At 28.1% G+C, this 22,331-nt stretch overlaps 7 protein-coding genes across 9 annotated transcripts in view; 2 read left to right on the top strand and 5 right to left on the bottom strand.

Moving 5' to 3' along the window:
* Positions 1–1,200: 1,200 nt before the first annotated feature.
* On the top strand, positions 1,201–2,665 carry LOC119668049 (eukaryotic translation initiation factor 2 subunit 2). The gene is made up of 3 exons (XM_038077427.1): positions 1,201–1,454; positions 1,578–1,977; positions 2,038–2,665. Exons 1-3 carry the CDS (start codon positions 1,440–1,442, stop codon positions 2,559–2,561), a joined length of 939 nt encoding a protein of 312 aa, XP_037933355.1. The 5' UTR covers positions 1,201–1,439; the 3' UTR covers positions 2,562–2,665.
* A 66-nt stretch (positions 2,666–2,731) lies between these two features.
* LOC119668058 lies at positions 2,732–3,425 on the bottom strand. The gene has a single exon (XM_038077435.1). The coding sequence runs from the start codon at positions 3,354–3,356 to the stop codon at positions 2,757–2,759; it is 600 nt and encodes a 199-aa protein (XP_037933363.1). The 5' UTR covers positions 3,357–3,425; the 3' UTR covers positions 2,732–2,756.
* Positions 3,426–3,749: 324 nt separating this feature from the next.
* On the bottom strand, positions 3,750–5,032 carry LOC119668052 (enoyl-CoA delta isomerase 2-like). The gene is made up of 2 exons (XM_038077430.1): positions 4,532–5,032; positions 3,750–4,477 (listed from the first exon to the last, which is right to left on the bottom strand). Exons 1-2 carry the CDS (start codon positions 4,919–4,921, stop codon positions 4,082–4,084), a joined length of 786 nt encoding a protein of 261 aa, XP_037933358.1. The 5' UTR covers positions 4,922–5,032; the 3' UTR covers positions 3,750–4,081.
* Positions 5,033–7,841: 2,809 nt separating this feature from the next.
* Positions 7,842–8,582, top strand: LOC119668062. Of its 3 annotated transcripts, none has more exons than XM_038077444.1 (4): positions 7,842–7,893; positions 7,962–8,016; positions 8,157–8,326; positions 8,420–8,582. In XM_038077444.1, the coding sequence occupies exons 2-4, from the start codon at positions 7,971–7,973 to the stop codon at positions 8,474–8,476; spliced, it is 273 nt and encodes a 90-aa protein (XP_037933372.1). In that variant the 5' UTR covers positions 7,842–7,893; positions 7,962–7,970; the 3' UTR covers positions 8,477–8,582. The 3 variants fall into 3 exon arrangements, with proteins under 3 accessions (XP_037933372.1, XP_037933371.1, XP_037933370.1); XM_038077443.1 differs by having other exon boundaries at positions 7,844–7,893; positions 7,950–8,016; XM_038077442.1 differs by lacking the exon at positions 7,842–7,893 and having other exon boundaries at positions 7,900–8,016.
* A 1,423-nt stretch (positions 8,583–10,005) lies between these two features.
* LOC119668057 (DNA-directed RNA polymerase III subunit RPC7-like) lies at positions 10,006–10,947 on the bottom strand. The gene is made up of 4 exons (XM_038077434.1): positions 10,702–10,947; positions 10,513–10,644; positions 10,214–10,456; positions 10,006–10,159 (listed from the first exon to the last, which is right to left on the bottom strand). The coding sequence occupies exons 1-4, from the start codon at positions 10,843–10,845 to the stop codon at positions 10,043–10,045; spliced, it is 636 nt and encodes a 211-aa protein (XP_037933362.1). The 5' UTR covers positions 10,846–10,947; the 3' UTR covers positions 10,006–10,042.
* A 1,455-nt stretch (positions 10,948–12,402) lies between these two features.
* On the bottom strand, positions 12,403–13,662 carry LOC119668048 (RAB6-interacting golgin-like). Its single transcript, XM_038077425.1, has 4 exons — positions 13,513–13,662; positions 12,949–13,450; positions 12,741–12,881; positions 12,403–12,675 (listed from the first exon to the last, which is right to left on the bottom strand). Exons 1-4 carry the CDS (start codon positions 13,589–13,591, stop codon positions 12,456–12,458), a joined length of 942 nt encoding a protein of 313 aa, XP_037933353.1. The 5' UTR covers positions 13,592–13,662; the 3' UTR covers positions 12,403–12,455.
* A 2,115-nt stretch (positions 13,663–15,777) lies between these two features.
* LOC119668050 (ubiquinone biosynthesis protein COQ4 homolog, mitochondrial) overlaps positions 15,778–22,331 on the bottom strand; it is a gene marked incomplete in the record, with an annotated part of 441,748 nt that continues 435,194 nt past the window's right edge. The window contains 4 exon segments of the mRNA XM_038077428.1: positions 15,778–15,928; positions 15,992–16,215; positions 16,277–16,481; positions 16,594–16,817. Of these exon segments, the coding sequence (XP_037933356.1) occupies positions 15,778–15,928; positions 15,992–16,215; positions 16,277–16,481; positions 16,594–16,817 (804 nt within the window).

Raw genomic sequence — 22,331 nt, 5'->3', positions numbered from 1 at the left:
TATACACAGTGTTACTCAAAGTTACTACGAGTAGTTCGCGGAACAGATCTATTGTATAACCTATAATACTAATTACCAAGTATCTTCAGATTTTTAAACAAGACGATTGCAATAACATTTTACATTAAAAATGACAAGGTTACTGATTTATTTGCTTTTTAAGTTAGTATAAAATTCTTAAACTACAAGTCTAAGGCTTAAAACTTTAAGCTTGTGAATTAGAAACAACGCCTACGCATCTTTTTTTAACAAAAAGAGCCAAAACTGTCGAAATTTTGCTGTTTAAATTTCAAGTTTATTTGTTGCTTTTTTCTGATTATTAGAAGTAATCGTTGATTGTTATTTTGCGCATTCAGCTCGTTCGACTTATAACCTGTTCAGACTTGCATAGATTTATTGGGATAAATAGAAGTATCACAATTAATCTTAAAATGGGTGTTTAACCTGATTCTTTTGATTATTTGTAATTAACCAACAGGCAAATTTTGTATATTTGCTTAAACTCTGAAATTTAAAAAAATTCTTTCAAAAATATAGCAATTTGTTGAAAAAGTAAGAAATGTAAAATGTTTAAAAATGTTTAATGTATATAAATAATATGTAATAAATAATTTATTTAATAATAACAAATAAATACTTTTAATATTTGTAATGAATTCATCAAGGAGACAAATGGATTCTATTAATTTTATTAAACCAGTATAGTTATTGCTTTAAATAAAAATAAAAATTTTTGTAAGATACAAAACGTATACAAAAAAAAATGTAATTGTTAAAAACAATCTTTGATATTATTAAGATCAGTTTAATGCTCTCTTTAAGTATGTTCAGTAATTAATTCTAATAGATTAAATGCTAATACAGCCCTTTGTGGTAATGACAATAAATCTGAAAATCTGGATATATTGCATTTCGCTTTGCAATCATTGCCATTTATTGCAATGATTATATCAAGTTGCTATGATATTTAAAATTAGAAAAATTTTGGTGAAATGTTTGACATTTTCGTATACAAGTAGAACTACGTATTTGGAAAATAAAATTAAAATTGTGTAAACATGTTTTCAAAGAAGTGTGCTAAACAAAAAATATTACAAATTCATATGCTATATATAAATTATTTAAATTAAATTATATATTTAAATTAAATTATTACATTAAATTATATAAATTATATAACTTCTTAATATTGATATGAAAATGATCTGTCAGATATTTTAAAATACTTTTAGGAACACAAATACAACTCTGTAAATTAATTGTGAAAAACAGTATGGAGAAAGCATAGAAAGAAACAACAAAAAAAAAGAAACTATTGCCCTGTCACCACGATTTTTCTTTTGTGCTAAAATTTCTGATGCAATACACGATTTTAATTAAACTCACATTTTCGGAATAAGTTTAAATTGAATTGATTCATTAATATAAAAAACTGAAAGATGGAAGCAGAAGACGTAAGTATTTCATAAAATAAATAAATATTTTCACGAAATGTGGAATTTAACATTATAAATTAGTTTTTTGAGGTTAGATTAGCAGGCGGAACTGTTTGCATTAAAATTATAATTTTTTTTTAGGGTTTTGATCCAACACTGCTTAAAATGAAAAAGAAAAAGAAGAAGACCTTTGATTTGGATGCAGCTTTAGGTCTCGATGAAGGTAATAAGAAGGAAGAATCCAAAGATGAACAAACAGCTGATGCTGGCAATGAATTTGATGACAACCTAGATTTAGAAAGTTTTGGTAAAAAAAAGAAAAAGAAGAAGAAGCCTTTCAACTTAGACGAGTTAGAAGGTGCATTGCCTTCTAAAGAAGGTGCCGATGAAGGTAATATTATAATGGAAGAACCGGATGACGACATCAACTTGGACATGGACTTCTCAATGGCGAAAAAGAAGAAGAAAAGTAAAAAGAAGGACCTTGACGAACTATTTGCTGACAAATTAGATGAGGAGAAATCAGACGACAAAGAAAACGGTATGTTATGATAGCATATCATATAGCATATGTACTTATAAAATTTTTTTGTTTTTATAGTTGAAGATAATAGTTCAACTTGGGCTGGATCTGATCGCGATTACACATATGACGAATTGCTTAAACGTGTTTTTGACATAATTCTAGATAAAAATCCCGACATGGCGGCTGGCCGTAAACCAAAATTCGTTATGCGTCCTCCACAAGTTTTGCGTGTCGGTACAAAAAAGACTTCATTTGCAAATTTCATGGATATTGCTAAAACTCTTCATCGCCTGCCCAAACATTTGTTAGACTTTTTACTAGCTGAATTAGGTACTAGCGGCTCAATGGACGGTAATCAACAGCTTATTATTAAAGGTCGCTTCCAGCCTAAACAGATTGAGAATGTGCTGCGTCGTTACATCAAAGAATATGTGACTTGTCATACATGCCGTTCACCTGAAACAATATTACAGAAGGACACCCGCCTTTTCTTCCTGCAATGCGAGTCATGCGGCTCACGTTGTTCGGTGGCCAGCATAAAGTCTGGTTTTCAAGCTGTCACTGGCAAACGTGCTGCAATCAGAGCGAAAACAACATAGATTACGCAGTTTTAGTAGTTCCAATGTAGTGTTTGTATTTTTAATTTTTTTTTTTTTGAATAATTGGCAGAAAATTTTATTTGAAAATTACATTGCAAAAATTCTTTTATTTCAACTTAAAACATAAAACTGAACAATATATACAATAAATGACTAAAACATTTCTTAAGAAACAATAAATATGATTTATTTATTTTAAGTTGTTGGTTTTTGTTTCAATTTTGTCTTGTTATACCATTCAATTAGATGATCTTTAAAGGCGATTTCTAAATTTCGAGATAAACCCACATCCTCATGAACCGTATGTGCTTTTAGTTCGATATTTCCACGGTACATTTGCGGTGTCCCACATATAATAAGCTTTGTGCCCAATTGATATTGTGATGTATCAAGTAATTGTATTGTTTTGTCAAGTATTCTTTCAAGTGACTCAGCTATATTTGGAGTAATCTCCGATGTTGTGGATTCTTTCAACGCTTGTAATTCATTCTTCATGTTGGACGTTGCTTCCACAGCCTCTTTGCGTCGAACAATACCTAATCTAATCACCGCCGTGCCATCATCGATCAGGTAGTTGTCGCATAACTTATTTGGTGTATAGGATCGTAAAATTCTAGCGTAAACAATACAAAATTTAAATTTTACTGTTCCATCGAATGCGGTATATACGCATTGTGCGTTCTCTGATAAATTCAACCTTTTAACATCACATAAAAGAATGGGAAAATACTTAATAGTAGGACTACTATTTACTTGTTTTTCTTTAGATACATTCTTTTGTTCTTTCGCGTCCATCGTTTGAAACAAAATTTTTAGACTAAAATGACAAGGGAAAACTACTAATACAATAATATCAACCCTGGGTTTGCTTTCTAATGCAATTGAAATAATATATTTTAAATCTTTGAAAAGTACTTTCTTTCGAAAAACACCAGGTAAATCGAAAAACATTAAAAGTAATTAATTTTATGTGGTGAGGTATATATAGCTGACAATTATGTTTAACCGGTGTATGTTCAAAACAAATTACGTAGTGACATATTTTTTAAAAAAAGTTCTACAGCAGAAGTTTTTTACTTTGTTAATAATTGCATTTATCACTATACACCTTCATTAGCTACGAGTATTTATTCTTCTAAGCAAAAACTACAGATAATAAATATAATAGTATTCCATTATTTTTCACCTTTATTTGTTTTTTTTCTTTTGCAATCTGTTGACTGAGATTTTATGCTCAAGATATTTATATACACATGTATATTTGTAAATGTATAATATGCAGAAGTTAAAAAATATATTTTTTAATCGAGAATTAAAAATACAACCACTAAATCCAATTCAATTAGAACAACCCACTACCGTTAGTGCTAATTATTACACTGTATGGGAGAACTAATATTAACAAATTAAAATAAGCTTAACAATGTTTTATTGATCAATTTTAAATAGTCCACACTGAATATAACATCCCTTAATCCTTGACAATCTAGAACTGTTTCCGTGACGAACGTCCATTGTCTTTATAATTTAGAACTTCTTTTTCTTGTGGCAAATTGTATTATTGCATTCATGAACTCTTCAGACGTAAACCTTTTTTTTAATTCATTGCATTCATTTCGAATAGCTTTATATGTGGAGTCAACTTCATTTATACGTAAAAGTTGTTTTGATACTCTAACTGATTCTGGTGGAAGTTCAGAAAATTGTCTAATTTTAGGCCATGCAATACTATCCAATTCTTCAGATTTAAAAATCTTTGACACAAAGCCAAAATGGTATGCTTCACTAGCCGACATTTTCTCTGAGCACAGCAACATCTCTGATGCTTTAGATCGACCCAATAGATGTGGAAATAAATAAGAAGAAGCAGCTTCTGGTACAATACCCAATTTCGTAAATGGTGTTAGAAAATAAGCCTTGAAATATTGTATATAATTAAATTTAATTTAGACTGCATTAAATGAACTTACATTTTCTGTACACCAAGCAATATCACATAACCCAGTCAACGTAGCACCTATGCCAATACTTGGACCATTAACTAGTGCTATTATAATCTTGGGACAATCTATTACAGCACTCAACATATCCGCAAGATTTTTTGTAGTTTTGGTAACATGCTCATCTACATCGGTTATATCTGGACTTTGCGACAGATCATTACCTGAAGAAAAATAATCTCCAGTACCTGTGACAACAATCGTCGTCAAAGTTTCATCATTTGCCGCTTGCCGAAAGATTCGTCCAATTGCTGAATACGCATTTTGATTGAGACTATTTTTCTTTCTTGGGTTATTGAATTTTATAATCAAAATTTTGTCCTGCTTTTCCACAAGAACTTCAGCACAACCTTCGTACATTTTGCTAAATTTGAACTATTATCATAATCTTAAAACACTGGCAATATATGTATTCAAAGTTCAATATAAAAACAGAGAATTTATGATAAACATATTCTCTTTTCTTTTCAAAAAAAAAAAAAAACATTAATTGGAATAAAAAAATAATAAGGGGATGGGTTGCCAAGCCTAAAATTTAATTTATTCTGTACCTTATAGTGTGATTGTACCCAACAGACGACAAATATCATTTGGAATATTTTTGTGAACTCAACAACACGACAAATAATTTAGATAGAAATTTACAGAAAGAGTTTTTTTTGAAACAGCAGAAAACTACAACAACAAAAATTCAATTTATATTATTTTAATTAATTGAATTTTTGGCTGACCATACAGCTGTTTAGAGTATTGCCAAATACCCATCATCAGTGGTCTTGGAAATAATTCTCGTATTTAATTATTTGTAAATAATTTTTTGGGACTGCAAGTACCTGGGATTAAACTCGTGCCCTGCCAAATTTGAAGCTGAGCGCTCAGAAACAAACTGACCCAAAGCCGTACTTGACTTTTATGTTTGCACATTTTTCTGGAGTTTTTTTACTTTGCTGTGAAAGTTTTATTAACAAATTCACTTGTTGTGTTTATATTAGAACGAAATTATAAACCAGCTGTAGAATAATTGAATTAATTAATTATATTTTTTTTTTTTAATTGTTAAATTTCAATACTATTCTGTTTGTGAAAGCATTACTTGTTGCATGATTTGTTCTTTCTTATGTATAGAATCTAATCTAAGAAGGTAATGCTGAGAAAGTCATGCTAATGTTACTTAACGAGTCACACTGGTTAGACCAATATATTATATTGGCCAAAAATATCAAATAATTTATAAACGCTTATTTAAATGAAAATAAAAAAATTATATTTTTTATATTTATATTTATATTTACTTTTTATATTTTTTTATATTTATATTTATTTTTTTATTTATATTTAAAACAAATTATTTTATTAAGTTATTTTCCAATATTTCGACTATCTTCGATAGTCATTTTCAGGGAAACTAACGAAATATGCAATGTAAAAGTTATAGCGGGAAAAACAATAAATACAATAATAATAATAACAACAACAAAAACAAAAAGAAAATACAAATTATAAAATACATAAACAATATCCTGTGTCATTTGTTTATAATATTTCTATAAGTCTGAGCACAGTTGTCTGCATCCGTTATATAATTTAATCTTTTACTATTTGGAGTTTTAAATATTGAAAGCATTTCTAGAAAGTACCTTTTATTTTAATTTCTTTCTTCATGTAAAATCTTTAGATTGTCAAGATCTGGCTCATGTTTGAGATCAATACAATGATAGTAAATTTCTATCATAATAAATTTTTTTAAACCAAATTAAATAATATATGTTGAAGAGAATAAAACAATACATTTTAAGTGTGTGTTGTTGGGCCAAAAACACACAAGATTTAATGTGAGCATAATTATTTAATTAATTATTAAATAATTAACAATTAATTATAGTTAATAATTAATTATTTGTGTAATACAATGTTTCTTTTGGTCTCATTTACGCAGTTTTGCTCATTAAGGCTGCTAATTTACCATATAAAAAGCTTTTATATAAATAAGCTTATTATAAATAAATCAACTCATTTAAGGTAAAAAATGTGGAGTATAACCCTTAAAAACAAATTTCCCACAAGGGAAATCATCAAAGTTTAAAATATTTGTCATACATTATATATGTAATATATAAACATGCAAAAGTTAAGCTGTAAACAAACATATCGAAAAAGTAAGTATAAAATAAAGCATTTGTTTTTATTAATTGAATATTTAAAATATATATATTTGATATAATATATCGATTCTATATTCATTTTTTCATGTGATATACTATTAAATGAAATTTATTTATTTCACGAGAATTGAGAAACTCAATGGCAAAAAGAAGTACGTACTAGTATTTAATAAAGTTTGTTATTTTCATAAAATAAATATGCAATAAATATTTAAAAATTGATAATTAAATTTAGATAAAAGTAATGCTAATTATTGTTTATTAATAATTATTAATTTTTGTCAAATGCATTGCATGTTGTTTTCTGTGTGCATCTATTGCTTTATTCATGTTGTAAACAATTTTACAAGCATTATATATTAAATTATTTGCATTTTTTGCTTTTCCATATTGAATTTTTTCTGAATATTTTCTGCTAACAATACAAAACTTTATATACAACTGAAATGTTAACAAAGGAAAGCTTTCGTAGAACTTCCTGACTTATAAAAGCTACTTCACATACATAAATCAGGTCATGCCAATAAAGTTTTTTTAAATGTATATTATTTTCTTATATTATATTATTTTATTAATAAACAAATGTCAAATGATAATAAAGTCTGTTTAATACTTTTATTAAGTATATTCAATCTTCAAATTTGCAACAATAATTGCATATAATTTATTGTTATTGACGTTTACTTTATATATGAATGGAGCGAATTGTGCTCTATTACGCTCGAAATAGAGATAATGAAAATTGAATCAATTTTGAGTGCTACCGTGAATGCAGTATTAAACAAAAAATTACAAATTAGTTGTGATCTGTGAATAAATGGTTCATATCTGTGATTTTCTACATGATTACTTTATTAATATATATTTGAGATTAATATTCGCAGGTAATCGTAACTGCAAAAGTTTGTTCGTTCGCAAACGTTCGCTTTGGTGTGGAGCTACCTTAAGTTATTTACCTTTTTTTTAAATGTATAGTATTTATTATAATAAATCTTTCGGATTGGACGCATTACATATGCATACATAAATTCAAATGTTATTGTGAATATTGGTAAAATTAACGTTACTGCTTCTTACTTACAGTTTTGTAATAGAATTTGACAATTTTATTGTGAATATTCTCTGCACAGAAAGATGAAGCATTTCGTTTGATTCTGTCATATTCAGCAGGTGAGCAGCCGTAGAGGATTGAGATTACCCAAATAAAATTTTTAATATATATTTAGTTTTCATTGAAGGTTGAAAAAATGTTGGTTAAACAACTCGTGAAACAAGGACTTTTGTTCAGAAATGGTAAGTTTCTTTTGAAAATCTGTGTACAATCTTTAAATATTTTAACCTCAATTACATAACTCACTTCTGCAAAATGTTGTCTATGTCTAAATTATTTTTATTATTGCTATAATCAATTTATTAATATAATTGTATTTTAGCTGCCGCCATTACGCGTGCTGCATATCACGATGGTGGACTTAAACCTTCGACTATGAATGATTTGCCAATTCCTTCCGGAGACTGGCAGGAGCAGTACTCTCGTCAAAACTCCAAGTATAATGCAGTGTTGATACTAGGTGTTTTGACTTTAGTTGGTACCATAAGTATCGTAAGTACATTATAGCATTTATTTGTATTTAACATTGATTTACTAATATAATAAAATTTTCTTATTTTCATGTATTTTCTTATATATACAAAGGCTAAGACTTCAGGTCTTATTGAACTTAACTACGCACCACCAAAATCATTGGATTAAATAGATTTGGATTTTGCATATTATCAACACATTAAGTGAATTAATATAAATAAATTGTATGTAATTAAGTGTAAGATGCAGAAAAAAATTTTCGTTAAGAAAATAAACAAATAAATTGATTTCCAAATATGAAATTTTTTATGTTGCATCAAGACAATAAGAAGAAATTTAAAAAACTAAGTATCAACAAATCAATTAAATTGAAAGGAGTCAGAGATTTAAATTAATTAATACTTTAATTTAGAAATTTATGTTTAATTAATCAACTATAAACAATTGTGGTTGAATATGAGCCTGAATATCTAAAAATATGGTAACTTTCAAAAATCGATTATTTTATATATTGTTTCTAACGTTCAGTTTATGTTATTATTATTAAAGCTTTGACGTGCAACAGCCGGTACTACGACCAGAAGAGTTCTATTGTACCAAATTCACTATTGATTTCACAAAGCCCATTAAAGCTTTGTGAACAAAGTCCAGAACTAAATCTAGGGAAGAGTTCTTAATATGTTTTGGTGACAGAAATTCCATATGAAACAAGTTTCTTGTGTGCGTTATTAAACCTGAACAGTCACGAATAATATGCATAGTAGTTTCCTCATTTTCGAGCATAATCTGCATTCCGAATTAGCAGATAACCGTAGTTTATGAAAGTAATATTTCAGATCTATCATGACCTATCATGAAACCCGTTAACAATTTCAGTTTATGTTAGATTATACTTGGGTTATTGGCTAACCTGGCCTTATTTATTTTCTATCAAATTAGTTCACAATAATTTAGTGTTATTAAAATTAGTTCCAGTATTACAGTAGAGTATTTCACAAAAATTCTAAAATTTTTCATCAAGTTTAAGTTACCTTAATTATGTGAGTAATGGAAATTTAAAAAAAATTGTACAGAGAGATTTCAACAAATTTCGCAAAGATTAAACCTTAACCTTGTATTCTACACAATTGAACACTTAACATCAAGCATTTTAAGAGCAAAACATAGTAAGTCAAGACATTATGTGGCGATTCCAAAAATTTTACGAATATCACATTTAATTAAGCCTGCAGAGATATTGAAATCTTATTAAATACAAATCCAGTCTATGATTAGCTAACATCAATGAAAACGAAGTTGAAATTACACAAACGAATCCATCCAGGTAGCTGTGAAAAATAGCGTACGTGCAAAATCAGGATTTGTCCCTTGGTAAAGGTATACTTTTATTTAGAACAATAATTGTAGACAAGGTAACAAACAGTATAGAATTATTATGCTATCACTAACATGTCATTCATTGTGCTATGATCCTTTTCATTTTTAAAATTTAGATATCCGACAGTAGGTTTTCGCATATAATTATAGAAACCTAATAACCTAAGTGTTCTACTTTGTACTTAGCCCAATCACAAAGTAGTGTACTGAATTATATTTATATATATTATATTTATATATATATTTAAATATATATATATTAAAAATTGCAGTTATAGAAGTAATAAATATGCATTTTTAAAATTTTTCTAGTTTTAGGGTCTTTACTTATATATTACTTTATAAACTACTACGTACTTAATAGACAGGTCCATCATCTAAATTATCGTCCTCTTCATTGTATGCTTCTCCATTATCAAAATAACTATTTCCATAGTCGTTTTCATCATCCATTTCTTCATCTGCAGCAACCTCCTAAAAACGTAAAAAAAATTTATAAACATATATAAAAAATCGAAACATGATTACCTCTTCATCTTCCACTTCTGATTCAGAGTTAGCTTTGTCTAACAAATCTTTATCACCTTCAGTACGCTCTTTTTCTTCGAGTAATTTTAGACGATCTTCAATATTTTCTGTTTTTAGTTTTTTAGTTGGTACATTTTTGTCAGCAGTAGCTATACGCCTTTTTCCCGTTAGATGTAATTCAGGTGGCAATAATTGCCAATTAAAATCTGGTTTTGTTTTCATTTTGGAGTCCTCAAGTGCTGCCTATATGTGCCAGAAATGTTGTATTAATTTTAATTAATTACAGATTGCCTACATACCACCAGCTGATCCACCTGTCGTTGCATGTTCAGTTTTGTGTTTACTTTTGGTAATAAAAAGTAAGGTGAATCACGCATGTGATTTAGAAAGTCTTCCTTCCACAATATTTGATAACTTTGCGCAGATGTTATCTAAATAAATATATATTTCTCAGTAATGGGATAAATATTTATTACGCATATATTTACTTCCATTGTCACTGGCTTCGATAGTAGTTGTGGATATGTTGGTGGTGGAGCAGTTTGAATAGGCATTTCTGTACCAATACCCATTTTATTTATTTGGTCCTGGGTTAATGTACCAGTTTTGCCACCACGTCCTCTACCAGCCATAATATTTTGGTGATAAATCAAATTTTGAAATTTTAGCTACAACGTTTTTATTGCAAGGCACTAGTCAAATTTGAAACGTCAAAAAACTTCTAAACACCGCAATTAGTATTGCCAGTCTCAAAAATTTTGATTTTTTTATACAAAATATTTTTGTTTTTTTAATTTTTACTGGTGTTATTACATTATTAATTTACCACATAAAAACTGAAAATGTTTTCTTAGAAATAAAAAGTACTCTTACGAAATAAAGTATAAAGTAAACCGAAATAAATAAATAAACCGATGTTTGTAATATAAATAACTTTTTATAAAAATTAAAATATAATTAAATACCTAACACATTTTTATTTAAAAAAATATTTTTGATTTTTATATGTTAAATTAACAACCGAAGTCCGGTAATAATTAAAAAACGTATTAAATATTGGTCGTAATAACAATTTATTCAAAATATTTTTATTGATTTAAATAAAATTTATCAATTTTAATACATATCTCGTAATAAATCTTTATTTTGTTTTATTATAAACTAGAAATAAATACTTATGCATGTATGTATAATTTTATCCTATATATTAACAATAACATTTAGTTATATTAATACATTAATGGCAGATTTATAAAAATTATTTTTAATGTGTTTCAACATCTAGTAATAGATATCATAATAATATTGGACTTTTTATTATTAAATCTCAACCAAGCACAATACAAACACGTATAAATGCCTATTAAATTTTCAAAATGGGTAGTATTATTCATAAAAAGAGATAAATAATAATCTCGCATTGAAAAAAAATTACATATATGATTTTTATGACTAATAAAATTTTATTTTACATTTCGATAATTAGTGTAATTTATTCAAGCAGTATTTTTCAATTTTTTAAGTAGTAATTATCATAACAATACTACAGTTTTCATTACTAAAAGCTGATTATTTATTATTACAAAAATTATATTTTACAATTTTAAAAAAACAATTTTATTAGTAAAACTAATTTTGAAATATTTATTTAAAAATATATTGCAGGTCACATGTATTTACAGTAAACATACAGTGTTCGCTCAAAAACGTGAACATTGGCATACATGGATTACGTGAACACAATTTTCTCTACATTAACTACTCTAAGACATGGAAGTTCTTAAATGTAAACAAATATTTGGGACTTGATTAGTTCACACTTTCGTTTGAGCACTGTATTTAATATACATAATATTTATTAATTTTTGATATACTTTAAAACTTATTGGAAAAATTATGGTAAAGCTTTTAATATTGTCAAGTAGTTTTTCATTCAGATCTTTTGATTCATTTTGTTACAAAATCAAGTAAAATTACAATCTGATTTCATACGAGAATCCGATGGTATGCTACAATAAACTATTATTTCGAGATAAAAATATTTAAAATAATATGGATATTATTTAGTCACATTAATTATTCGATAGCAAGAAAATACACTAAGTAGTCTATATGTACTTGAAGTACAATTCAAGTGATTAAAAAGAATATTAGAAAGGTTCTGTTTAGAAATTGATGTCATAGTACAATAAAATTTAAACCATCAATTTATTTAAAAACAGAATAAATTCGTAATTACTAATTACTTATCAATATCATTAGTGGTTGAAGTTGGCTCATATTCACCAGTTGGAGTAATACCAACTTTTTCCATTAGTTCTGACAGTTTTTGTGCTTTGCGATCTTCATTATGTGCTATCACCGTACACAGATGTTCCGTAAGCAATTCCTTTTTTTCTGCAGCATTATGTAAATCAATTTTAGATTTTAAAAATTGAGCCTCAATTTTTATATACTGCTTTCTGTAGTATTTAACAAAAAAAAAAACCAATTAAATAAAATATTTTTATATATAACGGCGACTCACTCAACATTAGCAAAATGTATACATGCATTGTCAATTTGTTTACGTAGTATTGCAACATCCACAGCTAAATCATTATCGAGTTTTGAGAGCTCACTTTTGATTTCTTCTATTTTTTTAGTTTCTGCAGCAGTTTTTTGTGAACTAATATACATATAAATATTAATAAATTAACAATGTAATCAATTTTAAAACATTTAAATATACTGACTGTTGTTCTATAGCTTTTCTTAGTAATTCCTTTTTCTGATTATTTTGTTCTTGAATTAATTTTCTATGAGATTCAAAATCTTTTAATGACACTCCTTTGAATGCTGACTCCACAACAAGAGGAGGTGTTGTTTCAGAACAATTTTCAACTGCGTTGGATGTTGACGTTATCACATTTTCATCAGGCAAATCATTCGGATGTGATGCAGACTCACTTTTAACACCATTTAGTGCTTCTCTTTTATGTAGAGCAGCTACGGACTTTATTATAGGATAGAACATGTTATCCTTAGAGATTTTGGGCATTGCAGAAATATTATCTGTGTCATCTTCCACATTGTTTATGTTGACAACATCCTCATTTTGTTCGATTTCTGCATCATTTTTTGTTAAAGTAGTTTTCTTGTAAGCTTGTTGTTGTTTTTTAGTTGTAATAGTGGGCTTAGTAACCTTATCTGGCATTCGACGTATGCCGGTGTGCGGTCCACGAAATGCTTGCTTTACTAATAAATAATAATAATAATGAGCATAAATTAATTTTTAATCAAAATTATCTACTACTCACATCCGTCATTCTTATTTAATTTTTTGCCAGATACTTTATTTATTTCATCCTGGCTAAAACCATTAAACTTTTCTGACATTTTATCAGTTTTATATTTACATAAAATAATTGCAAAATATTTTATAAAATTAATTAAAACAAATAAAAACTAAATAAAAACAAAACAAATTATAGCAAATGTAAACACCGTCCGCTCGTCTGTCTGTATATGTTCTTGTTGTAAATGTCAACACATCATCAAATACTTCGCGTTGCCAACTTGTTTGTAACAGCAATAACAAAAATAATAACATGGCTGAAATTAGAAAAAAAGGGTAATAATTTAATATTACTAGTATGATAATATATAAGATTTGTTTCATTTTTTAAAAAAATAATTACTCTAGCAATTGCTGAAGTCATATTATTGTAAACATAATAGTTGAAAGCATCTGAAATTGAAATAAAATTATTTTATCTATCACTGTTAACATAATATTAATCAATAAATTGATAAGTAAATCATTTGAATAGTTTGTAAATTGTACGAATAATGGAAATTAAGATTAGAAAATTATATTTCTTATTTTATAAGCTTTTTAAGTGGTGATTCTACATCAAAAGGAAAACTGCAATTGTAATTTTTTTCGTTCGGATCTTTTGTAACATAATTAAATGAACTTACAATTCGCTTTCTTACGAGAATCCGACAATCAAAATTGAAATTAAATTATAATTTGTGTAAAATGAAGTTTCAATAAAATTTGAAATTCACTACTTTACGATTCTCTGATGATATATTGTAAATATTGTTGATAAACAAGCAAAGCAAAACAAAATATACAGCGATGTTCAGAACTTTCATTTACATGTATGTATAACATAAACGAATAAGAGAAAATAAATTAGCATAAAACTATAATATGCTATGAAATATGTTTTAACAATTCATTTTTCCAAATCAAATTTATAAATTTTATAAAGAGGTTTTTCGAACAGTAGTGAACTATAACAACAAAAATTTTATTTTTTATATTATTTTAAGTAATTGAATTTTTGGCTGACTATACAGCTGTTTCGAGTATTGCCAAATACCCATCATCAGTGGTCTTGAAAATAATCCTTGTATTTAATTATTTTTTGAGACTAAAGTTTATAAAGCGATTTAATATATTCAGTTAAAAGTTCTATAAATTTGTAAGATTGGTGAAAATGTTCCGGGATGAATCAAGCTCCATTAAGCGTATTTACAAGAATAACTATAAAAGACTTAAAGACCTAAAGAGTTAAAATATTTACACAGAATAACTATTAAGAAAAACTAAATTAACATAAAATTATAATTTACATATTCAGATATGTTTTTGCAGTCCATTTTTCCAACTCTTGTTAATAACTTTTATAAAGCAAATTAATTAACACATTCGCTTTATATATATAATATATTCCATTGCATGGACTCCTCTCTTAGATGAAATATTGTTTCAAATATATTTTATTGTATTCAATATACAATAAATTTAATTTGTTTTTAGCCGGAACAAACGATAGTTGACAAATCCTCGATAGTTTTAGAGGATTTTCAAGATAATAGACAATGGGGAATGCGCATATATTGAAAACTTATTTAATTTTGTTTATACAATATTCGTACTATTCAATAGTAACAGTAACAATAACGTTTTGTACTCCATTTCATTATATAAAAATTACCCAGCGTTTACATTGACTAGACTTTAGCAGAAATTTTTCTCACACTCTTACTTGTTTACTAATACACAGAAATTTTTGTTTGCAAAAAAATTTAATGTATTACGTTTTTATATTTGAACATAAAAATCTTGTTATAATTAAGTCAATGTAAACACCCAGTTACAAATTCGTTATTTACATATTTTTCGCTTATGTAGGCGCATCACAAGATTTCGAAGATAAATTGTTTCTCGTAATTTAAAACATTATAATTAATTTTCAGTGAACACAAAATTTATATTAGTAGAAAATTTAAATAAAAATAAAATTATTTAAAAAAAATAATATGAACACCCTATTTATTGACTATTTATTCAATAAATAGAGAATTTATTCAAGACCATGTCCCCATTTATTTCAATCCATATCAATAATAATAATTAAAGAAAAAATATATTTCAAATAAAATTATATAATTTACTAACAGATACACTTGATCAAATATTAACATAAGAATACATTTGTAAAAATATATTTTTTTAATATAAAGTATAAATATAACATACAAAATTTGCAAAAATATATGTATATATATTATTTTAATGGTGTTATATTTAATTCTTTACGTAAATCGTCTGTATTTTGCTCCCAACGTTCCTCCCAAAATATTGGCATTAATGGTTTCATTTTTTTGCCATTTTCTACAGCCCATGGTAAATAACGATTGACGTATTCTTTTCGTTGCCTTTAACAATTTTTTTTTAATCATAATAAATATTTTATATTTATTAATATATTTTGTACTTACTTGGGCCTTAAACGCATTGCTCCGAAAACTGCCCCAGCATAGCACATTGGTAGATTGTTATTTAAAGCTTCTATCCATTTTACTGTCACTTCGCCTAACATATTTGTGGGCATATCTAATATCGCGTGTACCAAATCGTGGCATTCTCGATATCGTGTCATTACATAGGCTAACTCTGGATTATTAATAAAACGAACTTCCATTCGTGAATCTGGCGTTACATTCTATAAAAATTTATTGTTTAATATTTTCGTACTGTATTATTCATATAGAATGCTTCTTTACGTTATGATCCAAAAATTTTACATAGGCATATCCAAATTTATTTTCTGGTAGGGAACGTAATTTATCAAGATCAACGGTTTTTGTATTGATGCGTGGTCTTAATGTGAGTATTCTTTGACCCTCCTCATTGGACTTCATTTCTTGTAAAATGTTTTCTAATGCAAATCCTCCAGTTGTTTCTCCAAGACAAGCAATCATATCGTGCCTGAGATATTATACATAATGATGTAAGGAAAATATAATTTTTTAAAAACATTTTAGACACCCTTCACATAGACTATATATTTCAATAGTCATTTATTTCATTTAATAGTTACCTTCTAGGATCTAAAATGGCGGCAAGCGAAGATCCAGTACATAGTATAAATTTTTGAAGTGGTGTTAACTCAATTCGATTTTTCATAAATTCTTTGGTGAAGTCATCCCATAGTTCGGGATTATTGTCCTGCGATATATCATCTTCATTTGAAACGTTATCTGCTTTTGTATTCGCTGATGTTGTTGAGTGACACTTGCGAACCATACAAGTTCTAATTATATTCTGGGGCTTTATTGTTCTGAACATTCTACACAACTGATAAAAAAGTGAAAGATTAAAACTAATGTATTCAAATATTACAAAAGAATGACGATAAAGTTCTAATAGTTTCAATATATAATATTTTAATATAATAAACCAAACATCAAAAATTTAAACAAATTTCAGTGGATGTAACCTTAGCATATTCGTTCCGAATCCCAACGTTTGACAATTCGTGAATTAAGAACAGTCTAATTACTTAATTAGTCTAAAGTAAATTTCATTTTTTTTATATCAACATTTAATGAACGTAAAATTCGTCTTCGAAAAAGTTCTGAATCCAGACCAGAAGTATATTTCAATAGAGGTAAAATTTGCCTTGAATACCAATGTTGAAGATATCATGAATTAAGAGCAGGTTAATCAATGCTAAATTTTTCTTGAATTCCAATGTTTGAGAACTCGTGAATCAAGAGCAGCAACGTTTCAAAAGTCTTGAATAAACAGCAGCTGAATTTTCTGATCACCGTTAAATTTGTTCTGAATCCTAATTTTTGAGAAGTCAAGATAAAATAAATCAAAACCAACTTAATCATCTATTTAACGTAGAATATATTATGTGTCCCAACGTTTAAGATGTTGTGAATAAAGAATAGCTTAACTTTTATTCGAAGTATATTTCATCACATGCTTTAAGAACAGACGACATCTCCATTCAAGGAGAAGGGAACCAATCTGACAAGTCTATAAAGTTGGCACAAACTGAGGGACTTACCTTATTTTAAAATATGATGAAGATAATAATTTTAAAAGTTTAGTTAGAGAAGAGCTTCAAACATTTTGAACCTTCTCCTATTTAATGATAGGCACTAACACATGAGGTACAGTACAATTTCTTTCTCATCCGCAAAGCCACAACCCTGACAAAACTCATTAGAAGGTAGACCAAGATTTATTACATATCTTTCTTATGCTCGGTAACTAATCAGTACCGATATTGTAAGAAGGAGTTTGTTCCAGTTTATTTGAGGCAGAATTAAGTAAGTTTTCTGCTTTGACAAGAACCATTTGATAACCTGATACGATTTTTCTTAGAAACATTAGGTATTAATATATTATTACCAGTTTAGTCAATAATTAGGTGTCCAATGACACCTATTAGGTGGCGAACGACAAGAAATACCAATAACAGAAAAGTGAATTTCAGAAAGCTTTACAGTTGTCTGATTTATTTCGAACTACAAGAGAAGCAGCTGTAACACCTAACAGGTATTTAATTGCAGGTTGACTGCCCGAGAAGATTGCAATATTCATATAAACATGTATGGCTCAGGAGGTCCTGAGCTTTACTGCATAGTAAATGCAGCATATTTTACTGCTGCTCGAGAAAACTGCGATATTCATATAAACATATATGGCTCAAGACCTACTTTACTGTATAGTGAATGGTCAGTACTCCTACTTGGTTATTTAGTTAAGATCGAATTTCTTAGAAAAGATTCCACTGACTCTGTTATTCGGGATAGAGTAGCCCTTGAGTTCATTTATCCATTTAGTATCAGGAATCTGAACCAGACTTGGGTATAAACACGTATAATCGACACAACTAGAAGATGGTAAATCTGATACAGTATACTGGCATACCCTTTATCCGTTCTGGACAAGTGGCTTATAGCGTTAAGACTGCTTGCACTGATAATTCGGAAAATGCTTATTTTTTAGTATTGCCATGTTTTTTTTATAGGAATGCAAAAAATCTCTTGGTGAACTATCTTACACGTCTGAAACTACTGTTTTCAATTATATTCAAAAAATATATTTTGGAATAACTTGGAATAACTTAACACAGTTAAGTTGTCATCTATATGATGCACATCTATAGAAAATGTGCATTCTATTTCTGGAAATCAATTTAAACTAATTTTTATGAAATCATGTCTATTAATAGACTATTGAGGGCAATATAAATAATAATAGACTGCTTGTCTATTTTTAAAAGTTTAGCCTACAACATAATAATTACTTTCCTAACTACTTGCCAATATAAAGTACAGTTAAGATGTCTTATACGATGATCATTTACTATAAATGATGTACATCTAAAGAAGATCTGCATTCTAATTCTTGAAATTAATTTAAACCAATTTTTAGTAAATCATATCGATGAAATGACTGTTTATTGAGGGCAATAAAAATAATAATAGACTGTTTGTCTATTTTTAATAGTTTAGCCTACAATATAATAATTACTTTCCTAACTATTTGCCAAGACAAAGGACAGTTAAGATATCTTATATTATACGATGATCATGTACTATATATGATGCACATCTATAGAAGATGCGCATTCTACTTCTGGAAATCAATTTAAACCTATTTTTACGAAATCATGTCTATTAATAGACTATTGAGGGCAATATAAATAATAATAGACTGTTTGTCTATTTTTAATAGTTTAGCCAGTAATATAATAATTACTTTCTCTCTTTAAAATAGTTTTAATTTTCATTGCTAAAAATAGTATTGAAGTTAGCAGATGTACATATTATAGTCATAAAATTTTATCTTGTAAATAAGATAAATTTTTTGAAGGTGTCTGAATCGTCATATTGTATCCAAAAAAAAGTTACGTCATAAATTACTTTATTAGTTAATTTTCGCTGTATTATTTGGCGTATCTTCACAGTTTAATTCATAATTACATAGACTATAAATTCTGAAATTTGTTGTTTATTTTTATTAGAAAGAAGAAGCTATAATCACTGAAACAGCGGAGAGTAAAAACATTATAAAAGTTGAGATAAATGACAATGCTTGCTACAATGTTGGAGGTGGCCTCCGTAAAACAAATTATAAGGTTCACGCTTTTACACATAAGTACAAATCACTTGCCTACAACGCACAGACGAGTTATGAGCCCACATAGTAGAGAGTACCTGTTGGCCGATCGTTGGATCAATGTTTGGTTTTCAGGTGCTTCTCATGGCGTGTTTACGATGCTTCCACTTCGTGCAATGATTTTTTTGTTTGTTTTATGACTAAACAATTTTAGTATTTTTATTTTGGCTATTGAGTATGAAAATCTACAGATATTGAGTTCTCTCAAACCTTCCAGCATTCACAAAGTAATTAAATTATCTTTAAAATTATTTAACGGAAGAATCTTGAATTTGTACGTACAAATTCCGAAACAAGTTTTTGTTTTATTTATTTTGTAATAATTTTTTTTTTTTCTCCATAATGTGTAATGAGCTGAAAATTTTGATTTTTATTATTTTTCAATATCTTCAATGGCGGTTTGGACTACGTTACCTTTTTGTTTTAACATAGATAATAGAAAATAAATTTACAAAAAAAATTGTTTTTAGAAGGATTCACATAGCAAAGAAAAGACAAGTACAGCTTCTAATTTGATGGACATGAGTTCTAAACCTAGCACTAATTAATTAAACTAATTAATAAATTCGAATATTTCCTAAGACCACTAATGATGAGTACTTGACAATACTCGAAACAGCGTTGTATGGTCAGCTAAATTGCAATGAATGAAACAAATTTTTGTCATTGTCTTTTCTTTGCTATTCAAATCCGTCTAACTTTTAAATACTTTCTTTTCGTCGTAAAAACTCTTTTTTACACTCTCGGCAAGAAAAAATTAACATTAAAAAATATTTTTTTGTTAGTTTTCAACAAATAAAAAAATTGTTACTATTTTGTTTGCTTCAAGAATAATTAATAGTTAGGTACCAGGAACAGGTCATCTTATAAAACACGAACACTCACTTAGGAACTAAGTGGACTAATATTAAGACATTTACTGATTATAGTCATTCGGAATAGGTATACTTCCATTCTGGACCGAAAAACACAATAATGTTTAGGGCATTATCTGAATATAGATATTTCGGGCAGAAACACCCTTATTGGAGACTATCAAAACACTATGTCATTTTGATGAAGTGAACAATGCTTTGAATTTTAGGCAGTCTGATAATTAAGAAAGTATAATGGAGACATGCCTTTAAGCTAATGATGGACAGTGAGAGATTAGATGAGCGAAGGACAATAATATTGCTAGAAACACAGTATTCAATATTATTTATTTAGCTCGAATTTTAAATAATCATACTGGAAACAGAAAAAAAGCAGAAATAGAAAAAAACGAATATAGGGGGTTTGACAACGGTAAAAAAATTGTAAGAATATGCGTTAGGACAACATGGATAGTCATGCAGCTCTAAAATCTTTAACAAACTCTACATTTTAATTAAAGTTGGTCTGGGAATGCTTTCAACTTTCCAATACTCTAGCATCGAGAAACTCTGTTTATCGTAGAGCCCTTCTGCGGGGTGATAAACAGCTTTACAAAAAAACTTAATATGTGAACGGGAGAAACGAAGTCTATTTAAACACTGGAAAGCCCAAACAGGTATGCGACAGTTAAGAAGATTTATTGATACTAAACACATCAGAGTTGACGCTATTCTGAACCTTAGCAGAAACCACTCATTTGTAATTAATACACTCAATTAATACATGGAAAATATAGGTGTGCTAGAAAGTGATTCCTGCCGATTCTGTTATGAGGAGAAGAAAACATCAAAGCATGTTCTATGTAACTATTTAACGGCGGCAACAAGTAGACTTGACTACCTTGGTAGCGGGATCTTGGTTCCAATAAATAGACTATTTATAAATAGTCTAGAATTGTTTTAGTTGGTCATTTAGGTGCACAATAGATCTTTTAGATCGCGGCGTATTCATAGCCTATTATTTAATAACAATAATAAATAGGAGGACAATAGCACAGACAATTATGTCTGGGATGGTGTTCATGTTAATTAAGATTTTAACATGGTTTTTTCTGTGTCTTAGCTACAAAAAACAGAAACCGACTGCACTGCTCCATTGAATTACTTTTGAATCAAAGCATCTGCTCTAGACAATTAAAAAGAGACTCAATTAATTTTTTAGTCTATTTATATCATTACTCCAAATGTCCTGAACATTGACAACCATATAATTGAATAAATATAAATACTTAAGTGTTGTGTTTAGCGAGAACAAGCTAACAATGACTACAAAAGATAGAGCATAGAGTAAAAGATAGAGTACAAGCTGGGAATAAAGCTTATTATGGATTAGACTGACTAAATACAAGTAATAATATTCCGCAGAAAACAAAACTAAAAATGTAAAAAAAACATTGATTCGCCCAATAGTAACATATGGTTGCGAGACATGAAGATTAACTGAAACTGAAGGAAGTAAGATAACAGTGTTTGAAAAAAAAATACTCAGACAAATTTTTGGCCCCGTGAAAGAAAACGTGATGTATCGCATAAGATACAACCATGAGCTAGAACGGCTTGCTGAAGATGATACAGTCAACAAATTTATGATAAAGCGACGATTAAGATGGGTTGGACATATGATAAGAATGCCGGGTATGAGAATACCGCTTAAGATTTATGAGAACGAAATAGGAAGCAGCGAAAGAAGAACGCGACCAAGAAAACGATGGAAAGACAGTGT

This window comes from Teleopsis dalmanni, chromosome 1 (genome assembly GCF_002237135.1).
Source record: "Teleopsis dalmanni isolate 2A chromosome 1, ASM223713v2, whole genome shotgun sequence".
Lineage (NCBI taxonomy): Eukaryota > Metazoa > Arthropoda > Insecta > Diptera > Diopsidae > Teleopsis > Teleopsis dalmanni.
The sequence above is the reverse complement of the archived record's forward strand: the minus strand, read 5'-3'. Positions and strand labels throughout refer to the sequence as shown.

Bases quoted from the DNA above. Each gene is read 5' to 3' on its own strand.
- LOC119668062 (XM_038077444.1), top strand. From the start codon at position 7,971: ATGTTGGTTAAACAACTCGTGAAACAAGGACTTTTGTTCAGAAATG. The intron at 8,017-8,156 runs GTAAGTTTCTTT...ATTGTATTTTAG, and splicing joins AGGACTTTTGTTCAGAAATG to CTGCCGCCATTACGCGTGCT. The intron at 8,327-8,419 runs GTAAGTACATTA...ATATATACAAAG, and splicing joins TAGTTGGTACCATAAGTATC to GCTAAGACTTCAGGTCTTAT.
- LOC119668048 (XM_038077425.1), bottom strand. From the start codon at position 13,591: ATGTCAGAAAAGTTTAATGGTTTTAGCCAGGATGAAATAAATAAAGTA. The intron at 13,451-13,512 runs GTGAGTAGTAGA...ATTATTTATTAG, and splicing joins ATTAAATAAGAATGACGGAT to TAAAGCAAGCATTTCGTGGA. The intron at 12,882-12,948 runs GTCAGTATATTT...TATGTATATTAG, and splicing joins AGAAAAGCTATAGAACAACA to TTCACAAAAAACTGCTGCAG.
- LOC119668052 (XM_038077430.1), bottom strand. From the start codon at position 4,921: ATGTACGAAGGTTGTGCTGAAGTTCTTGTGGAAAAGCAGGACAAAATT. The intron at 4,478-4,531 runs GTAAGTTCATTT...CAATATTTCAAG, and splicing joins TTGCTTGGTGTACAGAAAAT to GCTTATTTTCTAACACCATT.
- LOC119668058 (XM_038077435.1), bottom strand. From the start codon at position 3,356: ATGGACGCGAAAGAACAAAAGAATGTATCTAAAGAAAAACAAGTAAAT.
- LOC119668049 (XM_038077427.1), top strand. The intron at 1,978-2,037 runs GTATGTTATGAT...TTGTTTTTATAG, and splicing joins ATCAGACGACAAAGAAAACG to TTGAAGATAATAGTTCAACT.
- LOC119668057 (XM_038077434.1), bottom strand. From the start codon at position 10,845: ATGGCTGGTAGAGGACGTGGTGGCAAAACTGGTACATTAACCCAGGAC. The intron at 10,457-10,512 runs GTATGTAGGCAA...TGGCACATATAG, and splicing joins GACAGGTGGATCAGCTGGTG to GCAGCACTTGAGGACTCCAA. The intron at 10,160-10,213 runs GTAATCATGTTT...TTACGTTTTTAG, and splicing joins CAGAAGTGGAAGATGAAGAG to GAGGTTGCTGCAGATGAAGA.